We start from the raw sequence: 20539 nt of genomic DNA on the forward strand, positions 1-20539 counted from the left end.
ACCAGCTTAGACAAAGTACAGCCGTGCAACACACAGCTGTGAGGAGCTTCTCAGAATATATCTGAGCTAGTTCAGAACTGTCTCTGTGACTCAGCAGGAAATAGCTGCAGCAGTAAAGAGATCCATGCAGGCTGCAAAATCTGTCCTAGACCAAGGCAAATATTTGAGATATTTCCCAGCCTGAGCTCTGTGTTGCAGTAATGACTTTTAAACCTGGTTCAGACACATCTGCTTGGTATTTGGACATATCCAAAGGCCAGGTTTGCAAGACTGTACAAATGTATATACACACTGAACACAGATGATGACAATGTAATTGAAAATCTACTTTGGGCTACAAAATCTTAAAAGTGTTCCTGCTAATAATGGCTCTGGCATTGCCTATGTTGCCTAAAAAAAAAAAGAGAAGAAAAGATGAAGAAAACCAAGCCAAAGTCCTGCTGTTTCTTTCTAAGAAATTCAGTCCCAGTGGTTTGTTTAAGCCAACTTCCTGCTTAAAGTAGCTATCTAAGCCCATACAGAGATTGCAAATCTGTGCAGTTTACGTAAGAAGAAACATAGAATTAAAACCAAATAGCTTATAAAAGGAGTTTGCAAATACAGAGGAAAATAAATACAGTCAATAAATTCACAGACCACAGGATTGGTCCATGAGTAAATTAAGTACATTAATTTAATTAGATTTACATTTGGGAACAAACTATTTATTTCTCACTGACATTATTTGTATTAGAGATTTAAAACCACATGCTAAATGTGTAAAACAGAGCTAAAAAACCTGAAATTTTTCTTTGTTTTCCAGGTTTTGGATAGGTATGTACAGCTTTTATTTTTTTTTAATTATTTATATGGTACAGCAAGTAAAATACTATAGTAATTGCTATATTTACTTAAAATAGTACAAAATTATGTACTATAAATGTAATATAAATATTTGTATTTTAACCAACATAAGTATTTGGTTTATGTATCTTTATTAAAATAAAATTAATTTACTTTTGAAATCTACCTACTCTGTAAATTCCATAAGAAACCTTAAAAATTTGACTAGGTTTATACAGGTGAAGAAATGTAAAGATAAATACTGTGCTTTCTTATTTGGTGGCCATTGATTGAATAATGAATGAAAAACAAGATTAAAACTGCTAACAGTCCTTGCCTTTGTGCAATTAAGTTCAGACTTGTCTGAATGCAGATGCCATCCTTCAAGACAACTTTTCACAGAACTGGGCTTGCAAGAGCTGTTGTTACAAAGAAGAATCTTTTCTTGGCTCATTTTCATGGTGGAACAAAGTTTAAACTGTTGTAAGCTTGCTGACTAACAGCAATTAGGTTTCATTTTTCCTAAAAAAAAAAAAAGTCTGAAGCAATACTTCCTTTTAAATGTAAATTTGAAACTATTTTGATTACATGCTATTTAGAGTACTATTTCTGTTTCTTTAAATACAGTTCTTTGACAGAAAACCAATATTCTTCAGGATCCAAAATATAGTCCTAAGCATTATTGTCATTGCAGGCTTGTTAAGGTTTAAGAAGGTCAAAATAAAAAAGTAAATCTTAAAACTAGCATTCAAGGTTTTTAGTCAATAGGACAGTCCACATGATTTTTCATCTAAGTAATAAAGTCCTAGCACTTCTGAAAGACACATTTCCTACATTCAGTATATATTCTGTACAAGAGACTACAGAAGAAAGATGGACTCATGAGAGAGTCCAGCAAAGAGTCACCAGGGTGATGAAGGGACTGGAGCATCTCTCCTGTGAAGCAAGTCTTTGAGACCTGGGGCCCTTCAGCCTGGGGCAGAAATGGCTCAGAGGGAATCCCATCAATGTATATAAATACCTGAAGGGAAGATGCTCAGCAGATGGAGCTAGGCTCTCTCCTCAGCAGTGCTCTGTGACAAAACCAGGACAATGGACCCATACAGAAACACTGGAGGGTCCCTCTGAACATCAGGAAATTTTATTTTTTTTTACTGTGAGAGTGACTGAGCACTGACTTAAGTTGCCCCATGGACTTGTGGAGACTCCATTCTGAGAGATAGTCAAAAACCCTCTGGTCCTGGGCAGCCTGCTCCAGGTATTCCTGCTTGAGCAGATGGCTTCCAGAGGTCCCTTCCAACCTCAACCATTCTGTGGTTCTGTGATTTTAAGGAACCTTAGTGCTTGCCAATTACTTTGCATTATAGATTAATATTATGCCAAAATATTATGGTCAAAACCTCTGGAATCAGACAGTTAATCTAAAATATACAGATAGCACTATTTTGAAAATACACAGATCTGAAAGAAATGCATGATTTTTTAAAATACTTTGATGTTCTAGAAATAATAAGAATCAAAAGAAGGCATATTTAAAGCCTAAATGAGTCACATGACCTGCTTTGTTATAAGTCCAATACCTACACTTATATTCTTGAAATAAGTTTGTTCTCTGTATATAAGCTAGACCATCCATCAAAAATTTGTCCCTAAATATGAAACTCCCTCTCCACACACAACTGTATTATCTCTAGTGCTCCTGCCTCTACTGACTTTTTTCCCAAGCGCTATGGAGTATTTTCCAATTTTCCTATTAAATACTCTTTGGTTCTCACCGATTGTCCTTTCTTCCCTTCATGACTTCTAAAAGACATGAATTGCATGAGTTCAAAACTGAAGGTTACATCTTCATAAATGCTTACTCAATTGTATTCCAGCATTTGCAGTGTCAAATTCCATTTGGCAGCTCTTAACCAGTTGGAGTTTCTAGGACAGTGTATCGCAGAGCTGAGACACAACACTTAATAAGCCATGGAGATCAGGTGACAACTTCCTGAGCTGTCACATGCGACACTTCAGAAGAAGTTTACTTTGGAGAAAATCGTTGCTAATGATACAGAAGATGTTAAACTGATTATACAAATGGTCCAATTTTCATGTCCCGTGAAATCTGGAAATATAATTAAGAGGTTTTGGTAACTGAAACACACTGCAATACTCTGTACAAACATTCTTAAACTCAAGATGACCTTTACTAATAACTGTTCCTTTAAGGACAGAATAATTAAACATTTATTATGTATAATGAAGAAAAAGGAGAAAATCCTGTTAGGAAAATAATATTAATCCATTTCTAACCTATAGAAACCCATCAATTTCTAACCAGCTTTGTTTCCTAACTGCTGCTGCTTTTGATGTGCAACACAGTTGTACAAATAACAAAACAAATGCAACAGACATAATAGGCCTGAACTTTCCAAACATGCTTTTCTTTTCATTTGGATAGCTTTAGTGACTGCTGCATTAGCCAGGTATGGGCTGCAAGCAAGGTCCCAGGCACACACACAACGTCTCACGCTTCCACCTCCTCCTCCCTTATAATCCTGCCTATGTGCACTCCCACCCCCATCTAGAAACATAACTCCACTAATGGAGCTCGCTCTCCACTCCTCTGCCCTCCCACGCGCCCGTCCTGGCGCTTCACCCCGCTCCGCAGGTCCTCAGCCAGCTCGCCAGGGATGACCGCCTGCACAAAAACACTCACCCTGCTGCTCAGGTCAGCAAGCAGCTTCGGAAATGTGATGACCTGAGCTGCAGGATAAAGCTCTGCGTGCCGGCCATTAGTGACAGCGGGCAGCCAGTTCTGTGAGAGCGTTTGGCTTGCAGATCAGCCACAGAGCAGCACGAGCGAGCACTCCTCCACTGTAGCCCAGAGATGAATCTACGGCCATGTGAAGTTGTTGCGTGCCACAGCTACACATCTGGCAGTTCGGGAACCCAGAAATGAGTCAGCCTCATCCCATACACCTTTATGGGTGCAGGCATTTTTAACTGGTTTTACTCCAGGAGGTCATAAACATCTGAATATTTCGTTTTAGGAGGAAGAGAGAAGAGGAAAATCACATTTCCTTGCCACAGAACGGTGCTTTGCCTTCACAGGAACAGCAAACAAACTGAAGAATCACAGGATTCTTAATCACTTTAGGTAGATGCCTATTCAAAATCGCTCTCCGGGTCCCCAGTATGTCTTCTGTGCCATATTGTACTTCTTCTTGCCCCGTGGTGATCAATAGTGATAAATATCTAGGCAAGGCCTGGGCTTGGGACGTAACAGCCTTACAGAACACTGCTGCCGGGCGCTGAGCGGGGAAAGGCGAAGAAGAGCCGCTCTCGGCAGCCGCACTGGGAGCGCCCCGAGCCGAGCGCGGCCGGGCCAGCGGCCGGGGGCGGAGGGCGCTCACGCCCAGCCCCGGGCACAGCGAGCGCGGCTCCCGGCGGGGCGGGGCCTGGGCCGCTCCGCCGCCGCGGGGGCGGGAGGGGGCGGCCGCAGCGGGGCAGGGCAGGGCCGAGCCGGGCCGGGCGGCGGCGCCGGGCGAGGGAAGGAAGGAAGGAGGAAAGAAAAAAAGAAAGAAAGAAAGGACGGACCGACCGACTGACCGACCGACGCGGCGCCAGGTCGGAGGAGCTGCGGCCGCGGCCGTGCGTGTCGGCGGGCGGCCAGGATGGATCACCACCAGCCCGTCAGCCGCTACCAAGTGGTGAGTGCGGCGTCCCCGGCGAGGCCCCGCTCACTTCCCCCCGCCCCTCGGGCCGGCGCGCCCGGGCACGGTGCGGCCGGCGCGCCCTTCCCTCGCCCCCGCTTCTCGGCTTCTGCGCGCGGGGCTCTGGCAGGGACCAGGACCGGCACCGGGGCCGAGCGTGGCCCGTCCCACGGCGGGGCTCTGACAGCCGGGCCTTGCTCGGGCGGCGGGGGCTGCCTCCTTCGGCCCCCCGGCAGCCCCGGCCTGGGAGAGGACGGCTGCCCGGCCTGCTCGGGAAGCCGCCTTTGCCCGTCTCCCTCTCCCCTCCCGCCGGCTCCCGCGGCGGCCGGTCCCGGCCCGGGCTCGGCGGGTTTTCCCGGGCGGCTCCCGGGAGAGCGCGGCCGAGGCGGAGAGCGGGGCGCGCCGCGCCGCTGCGGAGCAGCCGGGGGAGGAAGGGGCCGGGGTCTTGTCTCTGCGAAGTACGTGCCGCGGAGCGAACCTCTGAATCCTTGTGATTTCTAAAAGCCCGTAGCTGTGTGGCACAGGGACCGAGTGCAAGGCCTGTGTGAAGACTAGAGTGAGGGAGGGAAGTGTGAAATGCAGGGAGGAGACTGACCTTCAGTGTGTGTGTCTGTGTGTATGCCCATGTACGAACAGACTCTTCTCAGGAACGGTCTGCAGCTTTGGGGATCACTGAGACCAATTTTTCTTTCGTTCCTGAACTTAACCACGGAAGAAATCATTTAGAATACAAAGATTTTCATCCTGGCCGAATTGATTGTCCTGTTTGTTTCTGACAGTCATTAGTTTAATGTCAGTTGCATAAATCTCGCAGTCATTAGCTTAAGGTCATTTATACTCAAAATATGTAAGCTTTCCTGATTATTGGATATAAAAATGACTTAGGTGCAGTCAGTCTCCTCAAAAGTTTAAATTTAATCTTTAAACTCTTTGTACTTTATAGCCTTGCTATGAATGTAAAGATAAGGAAGTCTGAAATCTTTGTTACTGTCTGTGATTCAAATGTCTACTTCAATCTTCTAGCTAAATCCTGAATTATTTATCTTAGTGTTTGTGTTTTATAGCCTGAGCAGTGAAAAGAACGTCCACAGAAGTAATCACACTTATGTCTGTGCATATGTAAATAGTGCTATTTATATTCAGATTGTTCTTAGGTTATGATTTAAGAAAAAATAATAGGAAACACTTTTATTATATTTGGAATATTTATTTTGATAATCTTACAGCACTATGAATTTCTGTATGCTTTTGGGCACTTAGATACAGGGATCGTCATACGTCACCCTGTGACATATTCCTTTAGGTTGGTAGATGTTCACCAGCTGCTTTTTTTCCTGGCATCATGCTTCCATAACTTGAAATCAGAAGTCCTAAAGTCATTCCTTCTCTGCAACAGAGAAGAAAAATGCTGGCAGAGCATTTTCTTGGGAGCCTACAAACACCATCTTCCTCGAGGCCTGAGGTAATCTGGGCATGTTTTAAAAGGCCTTGGAAGCATATGTTATTAGAGGTCAGACAGGTAGAAGGGCAACTTTAATTTACTTACTCAAAGGAGTAAAAAAAAAAGCATGAAGAAATAATTTGTCTCTGTAATATTTTTATCTTATGCTTGTTAGGAACTTCCAGTGATGGTGCTGATGCCCAGCTTTGAGTAAACACGATTTGGTGTGGCCTTCCAAAAGGGCTTAGCTTAATGTTTGTCTGTATGAGTTGGCCTCCTCAGTTTGCTGTGTACATTAAATTGTGTAGTCATTTGTTGTAAATCTGTCTGCTGTGCTCCAGAGTTTAAAATACAGCCTTACTGATTACTGCCCCATAGGAAGGAGCATATTGTTTTTGTTTTTTTGTTATATCTGACTGCTGAAGACTAAGATTTTTGTAGTGTTGTTTGCTTACTGTTTTGGGTCAGAGAGAGAAGGAACAAGGCAATTGCAGATATACTTAATTAGCAGCTGATTATTCAAGCATGTGATCTTAAGTGTTGTGATGTATTTGCTTACATAATGGCTGTGATAGGTACAGAGCAATAGATTAGCGCAGATTTTCTGGTTCTGTCCTAGTTTTTAAAGACAAAATGTAGGAAAAAATAACTTAATATGGCTAATACCACATTTTATTACTGTTTTATGAATTTAGTTTTATGAAATCTGGCCAGTTCTGTTGTGTTCACTGTATCTTTTTGTTTTCTTTTCTTTTTTCTTTCTCCCATGTTTAATAATAAATACTTTTTGTCCCTGCTTGTACCCATTCTGCCTTTACTTCTAGCTAATCTGTTTGACTCCATTCAGGGCAGGTTCTCTTCTAAATAGAAAGATTTCGAGGTGTATATTATTATCAAAAGAATTACTGACTTGTGTTTCCTGGCGGTAGCACTTCAGTGAAATTGAAGGAGCTATCTTTCTCTTTTTATTTGTGCTTTCTTCAAGTAAGTTAAATTAAAAGACTTCAGATTGACAGGCAATTTAGTTTTGAGTTTTAGCACAAAAAGCCAGTTCTATGACTTCTTATAAAACAGAAAATGTCTCATCATAAAGCTAACCTTCTGCTTTTCCTGTTTTTATCTCTGTTGGAAATAGCTCTAAAGCTATTCTGTATCTTGTTCTTCTTTGTGTGTCTGCATTTTATTTACAAAGCAGGTTAAAAGTGTTCAAACCGGGCAGCTGTTAAAAGCTGCTACTTGGAATTGTTGCAAAGTAAGTGTTGTGAGCAAAGGGGCGGCACGTCAGCATTGCGTAACTCTGCCGCGGGCATGTGTGATTTGTATTGCTTTCTGGCCCCCCGTTTTGTCCCTCTTCATAGGGCAAAAAGACAAATAATTGATGGGTAAGAATTTGTCATGCTTCCCTGCAGGACTATGACATTAGAGGTAAATTAGCCAACCTTTGTTGTCTTGCTTTACTTCCTCTTTTCTTTTCCTTAGTCACTTGAATGACTGCATTCCTGTTGGTGAATGTATCTTAAATTTTGCATTTGACATTCCTTACAGGTATAAGTCAGTTCAGCTGTATAATTTACTTATTGTTGTTTTTTTTCTTTCTTCCCCTATTCTGCCCTTTGTTGGATAAGGCATTAAGTTTAGGAAAACTATAACAAAACTTGTTCAGTGATCGTTCTTTGATTGTTTTTACCTTCTAGTTCTTTGTCTTCTGAATTTAACAGCATTGCTATCTTGTCTGCTTCTAGTCCAGCCTGTTTGCAGAAAAAGTGATTGGAATGATGCTTTGTGAATCTGTACTGAAACAAAGAGGAGGACATGCAGCTGTTTTCTGCAGCATGTAAATCTGAGAGAGCAGCTAAGCAGTAAGGCTCAAGGTTGCCCTTTTTACTTAGAGATGTGGCTTTCCAGATAACTGAGTCATGAGGGAAGACTACATGTGCATGTGAATGGTTTGGGCACAGATATTGTATTGAAGGCTGCAGGACTTACAAGCTGTACTGCTCATGAATTATAATAACCAGTCTTTCTTGATTAAAGTTTGGGGTCAGGTAGTCTTGAGTCTTTGACTTAGGGTTTGGTCAGAGCTAAACAGGTAAATGGTAAAATGGGAAGGTAACAAACCGATTTGGGTGGGGCCAAAGGCAGCTCTCCACAGGCATGTCAGTTCAGCTTTACTGAACTTGCCATGCCACTGTAGCACTTGGTTTTGGTGGGGTTTGTAAGTGATGGTTGAGGTAAGACTGATGGCTGCCTGCTGTTGTATGGCACTATACCGGGATAAAGAAATTGTGTTTTCTAAAAGAGATCTTAGTCTTGTATGAGTGCAAGTTGTGTGTGCCTTTAGAAATGGGGCTAAGAGATGAAAATTTGTTCTGTAAACACTATAGCAAAGCACAAACTCAGATAAGGCTATATTTTCTGTATCTGTTACCTCCATTGTTGCTGAGTCTTTACTCTCTCAATGTTACTTGGTTAAAAACCTTGAACAAAGTCAAGTAGTTTTTGTAACTCTCATGAAAGTCAACCTACACAGGAAATGTGAACAAAGAAAAATCTCTTCCTTCTTTCTTTTCTGCGGACTGAGCCTAATAGTGATTGGCAAATAAACTCCCAAATATAGGTAATGCTATAGTTTTGATGTAAGAATGCTAGCTTATATCTATATATCTACTGTATTTTCTTCAGTATTTATTGTCTTAGGAAAACTCTTATGTAATTGGTGTTACTGAACAGCTCAAGCTAGCCTAGGGAAATTCTGTTGGTTTCTACAGATATGAGGTAATGTAACTGGAAGATAAAATTCTACATCTGGAACACTAAGTTTATTATACTGAAAAATACTGAGGAAAGATGCATTAACTGATAAGTGTTACAGTTGTTTTCTTGTGACATTTGCACATTTTTAGTGATAGGAGCCTCAAACATAAGAAGATACAATTTTTCATTGCACACACTTTTTGCACATGAAATACCTAGTTTAGACTTCTAATGGCTTAGAAAAGCAAATGAGGCTCCTCTGAAATGAGGTAAATGTTGCCTTCAGACAATGATCTGTCCCTGCAACTTAGCTGTTTTTTGGACTGCAATATTAGCAATTTAAAATTTAAAAATTATTTTTGTAGCACTTCCCCATTAAAAATTTCTCTATTAAACAGTTTCTCTCTTGAAGGAATAGTGTTAATATTTTTGTAAAATTTTTTTGCTATTTTGAAATGAAGAATCCTGCTACAAACAAGTAAAATTATAACTGTTGAGACATTTGCTGATACAGTAGGGAAACAGTTAATACTTATAGGACTATATTTTACTTTTTTTAACTTTTTATTTAAATTTCTAAGTACTTTCTCATTTTATATGAACAATGAAATAAACTTCAAATCTCTCTAAGTTGCTCCTAAGTAAAGGTGCTGAGGTACTGGACAGATACAATACTTTTTGTATAAATTTAAAGCAGGGTTGTTTAACTGTGTATTGCCATTGCTATCTGATTTTTGAATCTCTTGGAGCGCCATGAACATAACACACTCATCTGCAGCTGATTCACAGGAGGAAACTGGCTCACTGGTACACCAGGAATATCAGTGGTTACAGTAACTTTCTGGATTTTTATGTGGGCAGTTGCCTTTCTTTTTGGTGTGGGCACAGAATGACCTAAGCAATTTTGCACACAAATTGGCTTAGTTTCATAAGTTTTACCATACTGAGGGAAAAAAAAAAAAAAAAAAAAGAGTACAAGCAGCAGAATGTACCTGGGTTGCTCCACTCTGGTTTTTCATCAAAGGTCTTGGTAGGCAAGAATCTAAGGCTGGATCTGTGCAAAGGTAGTACAGGAGGAGAGGTTGGGAACAGGACTGGCCTTTCTAGTGGCAGGAAGATCTTGGTGTGGCTGAGCCTATCTTGTGAAACTGGGGGATTTTTAGGCTCTTGAAAGATGCATGAATCCCAAAGAAAGAGGTACCTGATCTGTGCAGTGACATGAAGTCACGTAATGTAAAGAGGCAGCTTCAGCCTGTGGCATGCATGTCACATCTCAAGTCTTCTAATTGTATTAGGAAAGTTCAGTAACATGAATAAAATGACTTCAAATAGCAGGGTTCTGAGCAGGAGTTAGCTGTGTTATGGCCAAACTAGATGTTCTTTCTGTGGTACTTAAAAAAGAAGCTGTAAGCCTTCTCTCAGCTTGTTTATATCTGAAAAATGTAGTAGGGACCACATCAGGATAACCTCAGAAATAAAGCACTGTGTTAATACAAAATGTTGGTAGTAGTCTTCTAGATGAGGGGAAAATGAGTTACTTTTGACAAATGGCTAATTACAGGCATACTTTGAAACTTTATTCCCTGTGATGTTGTTGACAAAACAAGGAAGATGTGGCAACCGGTAATGTCATCACACCTAACTTTGTGAGACCTCAGTGTTCAACTTAAGTCATGGATTTCAGTATTTTCTGAAGTTTCATAGCTCAAATCTCCCTTTAGATTTCTGGCTGTTTTGAAAAGGGGAATGAACATATACCAGTACACTCAAATCAGGGAAGCCATTTTCAAATGAAGAAGAAAAGCAATCCGAAGAGATTGAGTAAAAAAAAAAAGAAAAAAATTGGCAACTTATAAAGTTGGAGAGGCACTGCCAACTTTTCCTCCTGAAACTGAACTACTGCGGAGCCAAGACTGTGGGTTTGAGATGCCTCAGGCTTAGGTCTCCCACTTCCTGGGCGAGTACTGTCACAAGTAGCTGATTTTAGTCAATTGGGCACCCCCTTCACCAGCTGTGTTTTTTAATGAGAATGACTAACTTTTTCTGGTTTGTGCTTAAGTCTTGGCAGGCACAGCCTGCACTCAGAGCATGTCTGATTTACAGTGAAAGTGAAAAATAAATTTCCATTTTAACATTTGACTCTTTATTCCGCTTAAGTATTGTTTCCATTATCATAGGCTAAGGTTAGCCTAAAACTGAGATAGTCTTGACTTACTTCTCAACCACTCCATAGCCAAAACATTAGATATTGAGTCATGCTCCCCAACCTTATCCATGGTTGTGCCTCCAGCTGTGTTTGGAATGCACAGAACAATTTTTAAAAAAGTCGTCTGAACTTTGAGTGGTGTAGACAATATAATATCTGTAATAAGTTTTATATTGGTTTACTTTTCTTTGTAAACCCATCTTTTTCTTTGGTTACTAGGTGCTTGGCAGCATCTTTTTACTTGTAAAATGTGCATTTCCTGTAAAAAAAATGAAGAAAAAGAGAAAAAGTTGGTCTACCCAATATTGCAGGGTAACAACATATTCACAAGCATGGTTTGTTCATTTTAGCTTTGAGCAATATTTACCTGTTGAAATCCTATGAATGTTCACTGATTGTTCTTGTAGGAGAGGTCAAAATCATGTCCTTGGTAAAGATGTGTATATAGCTTCAGCTATTGAACATGCTTTTGCTTTTCCCTGATTAATCTGAAAAGATTATGTAGGAAAGTTTATTGAAAAGGGGGTACTTACAGTAGCAGTTGTTTCCTTCCTGCAGGAAAGAAGTTTAGGGTTCTTTTAAAGTGCTGCAAGCTCGTGGTTAAACATTGCTTTGGTAATGGTTAATGTAATTAACACTTGCCATCTTTGCGGATTAAGTGATGCCTTTGGTAAAAAATGAAACACTTGGGATAGGAGTCTTGGGTGGTACTGGGGCCAGTTGTCCATTTTGATCATGGTACTTCTGAATCAATTGTTGTATCTTGAAATTTAACAGAAACAATCCTTTAGGTATTTTTCAAGGAATGTACTGAAGCATTAAGGCTCTTAATTGAATCTCCAGAGTTGTGGTCATAAAATTGACTTGCATCAAATACATGGAATAAATGGTTCGGAAAAGAGACTTGCACAAGCTGTTTGCTCTTTAAAATCTGTTCCAAATTCTAGAATGAGCTCATAATTCAAATAAAGGAGCTGGCCACTAAATCCCTGCAGTGCTGGGCCACAGCTGATGTTGAGCAGTGTGGCTTATGTTCCTTTCTTGTGTGCCTCTTGTGTGTTTTTTTGTTTTGTTTAGCTGGCTTATAATCAACCAACCTTCTGGAAAGTTCCTGCTTTCAGGTGTGTGCTTTGTCTCACTGGCAATTGAGAGGTCCAGAGAATTGTCCTTTGTGTCACTTATTTTGTAGGATTGCTTTAAAATGCTCAGTCAGCACTTTTTAACAGTAGTGTTGAAAAAATTCCAAACTACCTGTTGAGACCTAAACATGCTTTTTTTTAAAGGAAGGACCCTGAATATTTATAAGTGTTTTGTGAGTTGCAAATGAAAATGAAGTCTTTTCAGTAGAGCATGCTCTTGCAATTCACAGTAAGTGTGTTTCCCTGGTGTTGTATATGTGTGGTTTTTTAAGCTGTTGACATTTGTCTGTATTATCTCTGCAAGTTGAGGAGCTCAACTACTCCATTTCCAGTTACTAAGAAAATGGGTTATGCTGAAAAAGTCAAGCATGACTGACCTGCTAATAAGAATAGAGTTTGCTCTTATTGATTAATAGTATCCTCTGATTTATATTTTACTTAATTAATGATTTCATTTTGGGCTACTGAGTTATATTGCTGAGTAGGTTTGCTAGGCTGGCTGTAATGAAGTACACATGCAATAAAATTCCTGGTTTGTCAATAAACTTGAGACTTTTTAAATGTTTCGTAAGTTTTCTGAAGCATTTTCAATGACACTTATGCACGATACAGGAGACCCACACTTGAGTCCTTTTTTTCCTACTTCTTTCAAATCAGGAGCTTGAGGTGAAACTCTATGGTGTTTCTGCAGTTCAGTTTCCATAATATGTTTCCAGGAAGAAAGTCTTCATCTTTGTTATTCCTTCGTAAAATAAATTTATAATGTTAGCACCCTCCTGCATTGTCTTTAAGAAGTTTTTGTTCTTGAGCTCTCGCGTTGTACTTCAACTGAAATATGTATAGCATTTAGAGTAATATTCAGCATTTTCAATCAACATTGAATTTTGCAGTCCAAATGAATGTAAGCTAAAATAGAAACAGAACTAATTGTTGAATGCTGAGTCTATTCTTGGTGATGTTCCCTGATTTTACAGGCTTTCCTGTTCCCTCTACTTTTATAGTTTACATGTTGTGTATGTTCTATGTGACTTAAGTGTGACCAGGATCTACTTTCTGTACTGATTCTATAAAGCTGCTGCTGAGTAAAGACATGTCCTGTGACTGGTGGTTTGCTGAAGCTGCTGCCACTAAAGTGGTGGCTGCCAACTAATCCTAATGCAGCACTGTCCATCATTAGGGAATACAGGAAGAATTAACAGGAAGTATCACTGTATGAGACACAGGACCTGCCTGTGTGTTGGGTACTGTCCACAGTTTTGGTTGCTCACAAAGGGGAGCTACAGAAAGGAAGGGGAGGTGGCCTTCTTAAAAGTGCTCTGAAAGAGGTGGTGGGAATTGGAAGTGACCAACACCTGCAGAGTCACCAAGGCAGTGGGTAAAGCAGTTGTAGAGCTGTTATTCACCAAATTGTGCAATATTAAAATTGTAGAGTGCTCAGTGAGGTTTGGTTTAGAAAAGAAAGTACATAAGGAGAAGCAAACATATGCAGTTTGTTGAAACACAAGATTATACAGGCAGATTATACCAGCAGATTCAAGAAAACAAACTGACATGCATCAAATCTGTAACAGATGCAAGTGGAATAGGCAGAGATGTACACTTTGCCAGCTGTAATGGAACTGCTATGCTTATTGGGGAATCTGAGGAAAATGGATGTCAAAGAAGTGATTAAGGCTCGTGTGCTGATGATTGACTTGGAGACAGAATACGCCCTTAGACTGACCTCTGGTTTCGGTAATGTGCTTCTGTTTTGTTACTGAGTTTCTTCTATCTAGAAAGTGTTCAAGGAGGAAAACTTCATTTTATACTTCATTTATAGAATTAAACCAGTTCGTCAAGCTATTCTCAAGTTACTATTTGACAAACAGAAGGCTATGTGATAGGTGGTAATGTTTTTAGTAGCTTCTACATTGTGGAGTAGGTCAGAGTTGCAATATCTCTTTGTGTACAAGCTTTAGAGTAAGCTTTTAACAACTTCTTTTACCTAGAATTTTTTAATATCATGTGTAAAGATTTGAAAATGTTGGTCCCAGCTGTTGTTGTTATTAATATTTAGACATAGCATTATTTTGTTGGCAAATTTCTCTATTAATTCCTATAACTATGTAATAGGAAGAACCTCAGGAAACAATGCCCAGTTTATAATTTTACAATTAATATGAAGCATGTATCTGTTTGGATCATACCAAAATTCCAGTATTCAAAATTATTGTGGCATAATTCTTTAGTAGACAAGAAACCTTCAAGAAAAGGGGAGAGAAATGGATATACTTTGAAGAATAAGACCCTACTTCTAGTATCACTAGTCTTAGAACATTCATTTTCCCAGAAGAGTTCATGCATTCACACCAGATATGTTCTCATATTCACTAATACCTCTACTTTTACTGTTGATGGGAGGGATTGGAATGGGTGGAATCTCAATAGAAGCCACAGGGAATGAATGCAGATGTGTATGTTGTGCTACTAAATGTGTAATTAATTGGTTAAATCTAAATTATAATGCCTGTAGAATGAAAGAGCATGTAAAATGTTATATGTGAGGTAGTCGTTGGGATGGACAGAGACACATATATGTAGATCTATCTACACATACATGATAGTATTTTTTCTTTTCCTTCACAAAGTCCTGATCACCATTATTTTACTTGGTTTGTGTTTTTTTAAATCAGATTTATAAGGTTCTTTTTAAAAAAACATGAAAAATTCAATAGCCTAAAGATCCCTAGTTAAAAGAGAGCTAAGATAATTTAAGTATCACTTAAATACACATGAAACACTTTCACTTGCTACAGATTATTTTTGCACAAGGAAAGTCACTGTGGTAAAAAAGCCATTCTTTTGGCAATGTATTTTTCAACAACATTAAGTATAAATCTCTGGATTCTTTTTAGTCAAAGTTTGCCTCCAGAGGTTCTGGGTTTCCATGGTATCTAATCCCTGTTTAACAGACACACTTGGTATTTCTACACAGCTGTGGAATGGCAGCAATGGACTTCTGTCAGCTTTCCTGCTTCTAGTGCAGATTTTACCCCTTTGACCTTCTGACATATTAACTACTGTTGAAATCTTTCTGCAGAGATGCCTCATGAAAAAAAAACTGCAAAAACAAACAACAAACCAATCCACTTTGTTGTCGTGATGGGGCACTGCTAGATCTGGGTGTTGGGCACTTGATGCTTGCCAAGTGATGGGATGGTGAGGAAAAGAAAATGATGTGCATCTGTTCTATGCAGTCAGAAATTCTAATCAGATTTGATCACTTAGTTTTGAACACATAAAAGCAAAAAGTAGCTGAAAATTTCTACACTTCTGCATTTTACTGAAATGCCTTATAAGCTTAATTGCTAAGTAGTTCAGTGTTTATTAATCTGAAGTTTCACCAGTCTTTAGAGGATTGGTGTTTCTCTGGAGAGCTGTGGCCAGGACTATATTGCAGTAGAGCATGCACTTGGTAGAGAACTGGAAATAGTTGCCTTCCTGCTAGCTGGTCTGCCTGGGTTTGTGGGAGATTGGTGTTAAAATACATATTTGAAGAAAAAATCATGTTGTAAACTACCTTATTTGTGGAGGAAAAATTCCTGAAACTGTGGAGAAAGCTAGTAAGTTATTTGGTTTAGTTGACATTTTCTCAAGAATCCTTGTATTCTGCAAAACTGTGAAATATTTATTTCGAAAAGCTGTTGTGGATATGTTTGTTTTCCAAATAAACTAGAAAATGAAAACATTTATTTTGCAGAAAGATTTATTTACCTCATCTGTTCTTAAATTTATTGTCTAAGTGTAATTACATAGTATTGGTTTTAGTTTTGATTTTTCAGTGGCTACTAGTGACCTAAATCAGAGCTGATTGATCTTAGCACTTGCCTTCAGCAAGTTTGCCGATGACACCGAGCTGTGTGGTGTGGCTGACATGCTGGAGGGAAGGGATGCCACCCAGAAGGACCTTGACAGGCTTGAGAGGTGGGTGGTGCAAACATAATGAATTTCAACAAGGGCCAGTGTTTAAGGTCCTGGGCCTGGGTTGGAGCAATCCCAAGCACAAACACAGGCTGGGGGATGAACAGATGGAGAGCAGCCCTGCTGAGAAGGACTTGGGGGTGCTGGTGGATGAGAGACTGGACATGACCCAGCCATGGGCGCTCACAGCACAGAAAGTCAAACGTGTCCTGGGCTGCATCCAAAGCAGCGTGGGCAGCAGGGCCAGGGAGGGGATTCTGCCCCTCTGCTCTGTTCTGACCCAACCTGCAGTGCTGCATCCACCTCTAGCGTCCCAGCACAGGAAGGACGTGGAACAGTAGGAGTGAGTCCAGAGGAAGGACACCAAAATGATCAAAGGGATGGAGCACCTCTCGGATGAGGAGAAGCTGTGAGAGTTTGGATTGTTCAGCCTGGAGAAGTCTCCAGGGAGCCCTTATGGCAGCCTTCCAGTGCCTCAAGGGGCTGTGCAAGAAAGCCAGAGGGGGTCTTCTTACAAGGATGTGCAGTGTAGGACAAGGGAGAATGGCTTCAAACTGGAGGAGGGTAGGTTTGTGTTAGATATAGGAAGAAATTTTTTCCTGTGAAGGGTGTGAGGCACTGGAGCATGTTGTGCAGAGAAGCCGCGGGCCTCCCATCTGAGGAAGTGTTCAAGGCCAGGCTGGAGAGCAACCTGTTGCAGTGGAAGGTGTCCTTGTCCATGGCGGGGGGAATGGAACTATGTTATCTTTCAGCTCCCTTCCAACACAGACCATTCTGTGATTCTATTCATGGTGATTATGGTTTAATGATACAGGTTTTATGTGTTTTTCAAAAATTAAAAAGGAATAGCTGATAATATGAGCTGTTGATACAATTAGGTGGCATTCAGAAAACAGAAACATCATGAAGTGTTTATCTAACAGGTTCAGAATAATATTTTATTTCAAGATTTTTTTTTGCCTTGAAAATCCCAAGATTAAGATTTTGCTATTTACAGATAAATTAATCTTATTATTAGACTAGTAAAGCTGAAAAATGCTGTATGTGGTTACAAAACAAGCATTAAATTTGCAGCTTGTATTTGTTAAAGTTATTTTTATGTAGCAACAGATCTCTGCTTTCATGCCTCATTTGTAGAGAGCAGTTTATTGTAGACGTAAAAATCACTACCAGTAGGCGTTAAAGGACTTGAATTTTTCAGCAAATGAAAGCATCAGGTGAAACACAGATGTGAAAAGGTTTTTAAGAGGATAGCTTTTATTTTAACCCATTGTTTGTTGCACCTATCACATTTACAGTGTTATGATTCCTGTGGAATAAATGTGTGTGTACTATTATGGAGGATGTCATGAATCTAATGCAGAAATGTCAGAGTTGTTTTTGTGCACTGCACTGACAATCTTAAATATGTCATGCCTTTCCCTTCAATTCTAGAAACTGCAATAAATGGGTATTTTTGGTTGACCTTTTGTCATAATCTGAATAAATGGTAATGAAACACCAAAGTAACTTCTACCAAGTGAAGAAGATAAATCTCAGTTGCAAAGAGTGTTGCTTTTTGTGAAGGAAGTGCATCAGTGGACTGTTTTGCATAGAAAGGTGGAACTTGCATGATCTACTTGGCTGTCTCCACAGTTTTACTTGAAGCAGAGTTTTAGGTCCAACATTGTGGAATTTCTGTATGTTGTATTAGTTTTAATACAGTTTGGAAGAGCCCGTGAACTCGTCAGGGTAAGGTTAAAACTGGATAAGTCAAAGCTTCTTCAAAAGTGTAACTTCATTTGAAAGGTAGAAAGAAGGATATGTTAAAAATGCTCTGTAATTTATGGTTGCTAATGAAAATTTCGTGTAGCTCTGTGGTGCCCCAGACAGAACCATCACTGCTAAAATTTACCTAAAAGTCACATTTTGACAAGATGAACTGGTAAGAAAGGTATTAAAAGAAACAAGAAAAGAAAACTGGCTAATTGTTTGACATTTTTTGGTTTTAAATTGTAGGGCAGTATCCTCTGCATAATTTTGTGCTATGCTAAAGAAATTATGTAAGCAGAGTGAAAAAAAGTTTATAAAGAAAGTTTAAATGTTAAAATAAAATTGCATATTTTTAAAATATGTGCAACATGATGTTGAAATTGTGTTACAATAATTTTATAATATACTGGTTTCCATAATATTTTATGAGAGGCGTAAAGAGCAGCTTTTGAAATGTAAAATAAGGTAACAGAATTTGAGTGGTGTTAGTACACTATCACTAGAATTAGCATGTGCTACTTCAATGCACTTTGTCAGAGATCATCATTCTAATCTCGTGCATTTTTGGTACAGGTGATAACAGACATCTTATTGTATCCTTTTTCTCTGTTTTTTTTTTTTTTTTTAAATGGCATACTTGAATAACTTGCTTATATTGCCACTCTTGTGCAATCAGTCAGTTCGTCAGAAATGAAACAAACTCTGTTTAGCCAGGAAAGCAAACATCTGTAGGTCAGAAAAACTTGCTATCTTCAGATAGATAAAAAGTGTTAAGTAGATAACATCATCTTCCACTTTTAGTTTTTATTTTGATAAGCCTAAACATTTAAAGTATCTGCATCCATCCCCTCAGTAAAAGCTTCTGTTCTAAGCGCTTTCTCGTGGGTCGTGTTTTTTTGTAAGCTGGCAGCTGACTTCAGATACTGCATCTGATGACTTTGGAAATACGTATACAAAATAACAGACTTAGGGAAATCAATTGTAGAAGGAACAATTGTGTACATTGTATAATAATAGTGTCTTTTTAAAAGAAATTATTAATGTAAAAGTAGAAAATAAATATAACTATTTTATACAATATTTTGGTGCTGAAAGGTCTGACATTGATTTTAACTTATTCTGAAATGAAATAGTGAATCACTGTTTTGTAAATCTTTTCTGGGAAGGAAACTGAAGATAGTAGAGGGTAAAAATCATAAGAAGGAAACTATTATGTTTTCGTGCGCTGTTCGCCCTTTTGTGGTTACATGAGACTGAGTCATTGTTGGCAGAACAACCATTGCTCCTCAATTGATTTTGAATTTTACATGTCCTGTCATAGATACTTTTTGAAAATATAAGCCTGTAATGTACTGTAGTTTGAGGGCTGCAAAAGCAGGGATTGAAATACTAGCATTAACAGTTTAGGAGTAATGTGTCCAATAGCTGAGTACTCACTTTTTATAGTGAAACTCCATATAGTCAGCCAGATACCCCAAGTACAGACTTAAACATGAAGGAAAAAAAAATCAGTGTCACCCACTTTTAAAATGAGAGGGAGGTGGTAGGGGGGGCTACTAATTTACAGTTGTCTGTGATTTAATGGGTCTTGGTAATTGTTTTGACCATTATGTTCACAAAAGCAGCTATATTGCCTACTACCAAATTATGGTTCATTGGAGGCTTGAGAGGGGCTGTGATGATGAACTGTGAGTTCTCCTTAGTCCTTTAATTAAACATTAGGTGAAACATTCTTACTATTGGAAAAAGAAAATCTTGGATATTATGTATATACTTTCAGTGTTAAATGCTGCTTCAGGTGACATTGAAGTACATAGCATAAGTAATGCCTTGGAACAGACATTTTCTGTTCCTTCCTGGGTGTTTTTAGCTTGGTTTCTATGGCAATGAAGACTATGAAGAGTGTCAGGCCTCTTCTTCCCCTGTCTCCAAAAATAACTTCTAAATTTACCGCCAGTAGAAGCCAAAATTAAATGTGAAGGGGGAGGCTCAAACGCACTCAGATTCCTACTGGTTTCAAGCAAGCTGGTGACTCCAGAGAGGAGAGTCAGTGCTCTGTGAAGACAAGGCAGAGTTGCCACAGGACACAATGATACAATCACCGCTGCCTACCCTGCTGGTGTGGCACAATTTCCAGTTTACTGGGGCAAGTTCTGCTGCAGCTGGGGACTTTTGTGTTGTTTTTTTTTAACCCAGCGAAGTAGTCCTCTGAAAGGAGCTGACCTTGCTGCCCTGAGGAGAGAGTAGGATACAGGGCACTTGAACAAGAACTAAAAAAAGCTAGTTTGTGTTCATGGCACAACTTGTGTTTATTATTCTAGCTGTAATCACTCAAGCTACTTAATCCAGTTATTGTGGGGTTTTTGTTGTTGTTTTTTTTTTTTGTTGTTGTTGCTTTTTTTTTTTAAATAAAAAGGGTGAAGATTTCTGTTGAAGTTGCTGCATTAGGACAACCTTGGTGCTTTTCTGAATTTCTGAGAGGCCTCTATAATAAAAGAGAGGATAAATAGAAATATTGTTTCCTAAATATAAGTCTTACAAAATAAAGACACTTTGAGTGGCACTAAAGGGTATAACGTGTTTCTATTATGTGGAACCCTTAGGATGGAACTTTTCCATTTCCTAATTGCTGTTGCTATAACCATTGAATGACTCATTTACTTTGTCTTTGAAGGCAAGAAGTCTCATGTGCATTTTTCTTGTCTAATCTTCATGTTAACTCCATCATCTACTAAATTACTCCACTGTTAGTTTATTACAGATA

The 20539-nt window shown here is 39.3% G+C and overlaps 1 protein-coding gene and 1 long non-coding RNA gene across 3 annotated transcripts in view; one reads left to right on the forward strand and one right to left on the reverse strand.

The window, feature by feature from the left end:
* Nucleotides 1–1078: 1078 nt before the first annotated feature.
* On the reverse strand, nt 1079–3406 carry LOC137469556 (uncharacterized). Its single transcript, XR_010996582.1, has 2 exons — nt 2685–3406; nt 1079–1344 (listed from the first exon to the last, which is right to left on the reverse strand). It is a non-coding gene; the product is annotated as an uncharacterized lncRNA (long non-coding RNA).
* Nucleotides 3407–4380: 974 nt separating this feature from the next.
* Nucleotides 4381–20539, forward strand: part of NDFIP2 (Nedd4 family interacting protein 2) — a 45187-nt gene continuing 29028 nt past the window's right edge. For both annotated transcript variants that reach the window (XM_068182427.1, XM_068182428.1), the window contains exon 1: nt 4381–4520. In XM_068182427.1, the coding sequence (XP_068038528.1) occupies nt 4485–4520 (36 nt within the window). In that variant the 5' untranslated portion in view covers nt 4381–4484. The remainder of the gene's footprint in view (nt 4521–20539) is intronic.

The sequence above is a fragment of the Anomalospiza imberbis genome, chromosome 2 (genome assembly GCF_031753505.1).
Source record: "Anomalospiza imberbis isolate Cuckoo-Finch-1a 21T00152 chromosome 2, ASM3175350v1, whole genome shotgun sequence".
NCBI lineage: Eukaryota > Metazoa > Chordata > Aves > Passeriformes > Viduidae > Anomalospiza > Anomalospiza imberbis.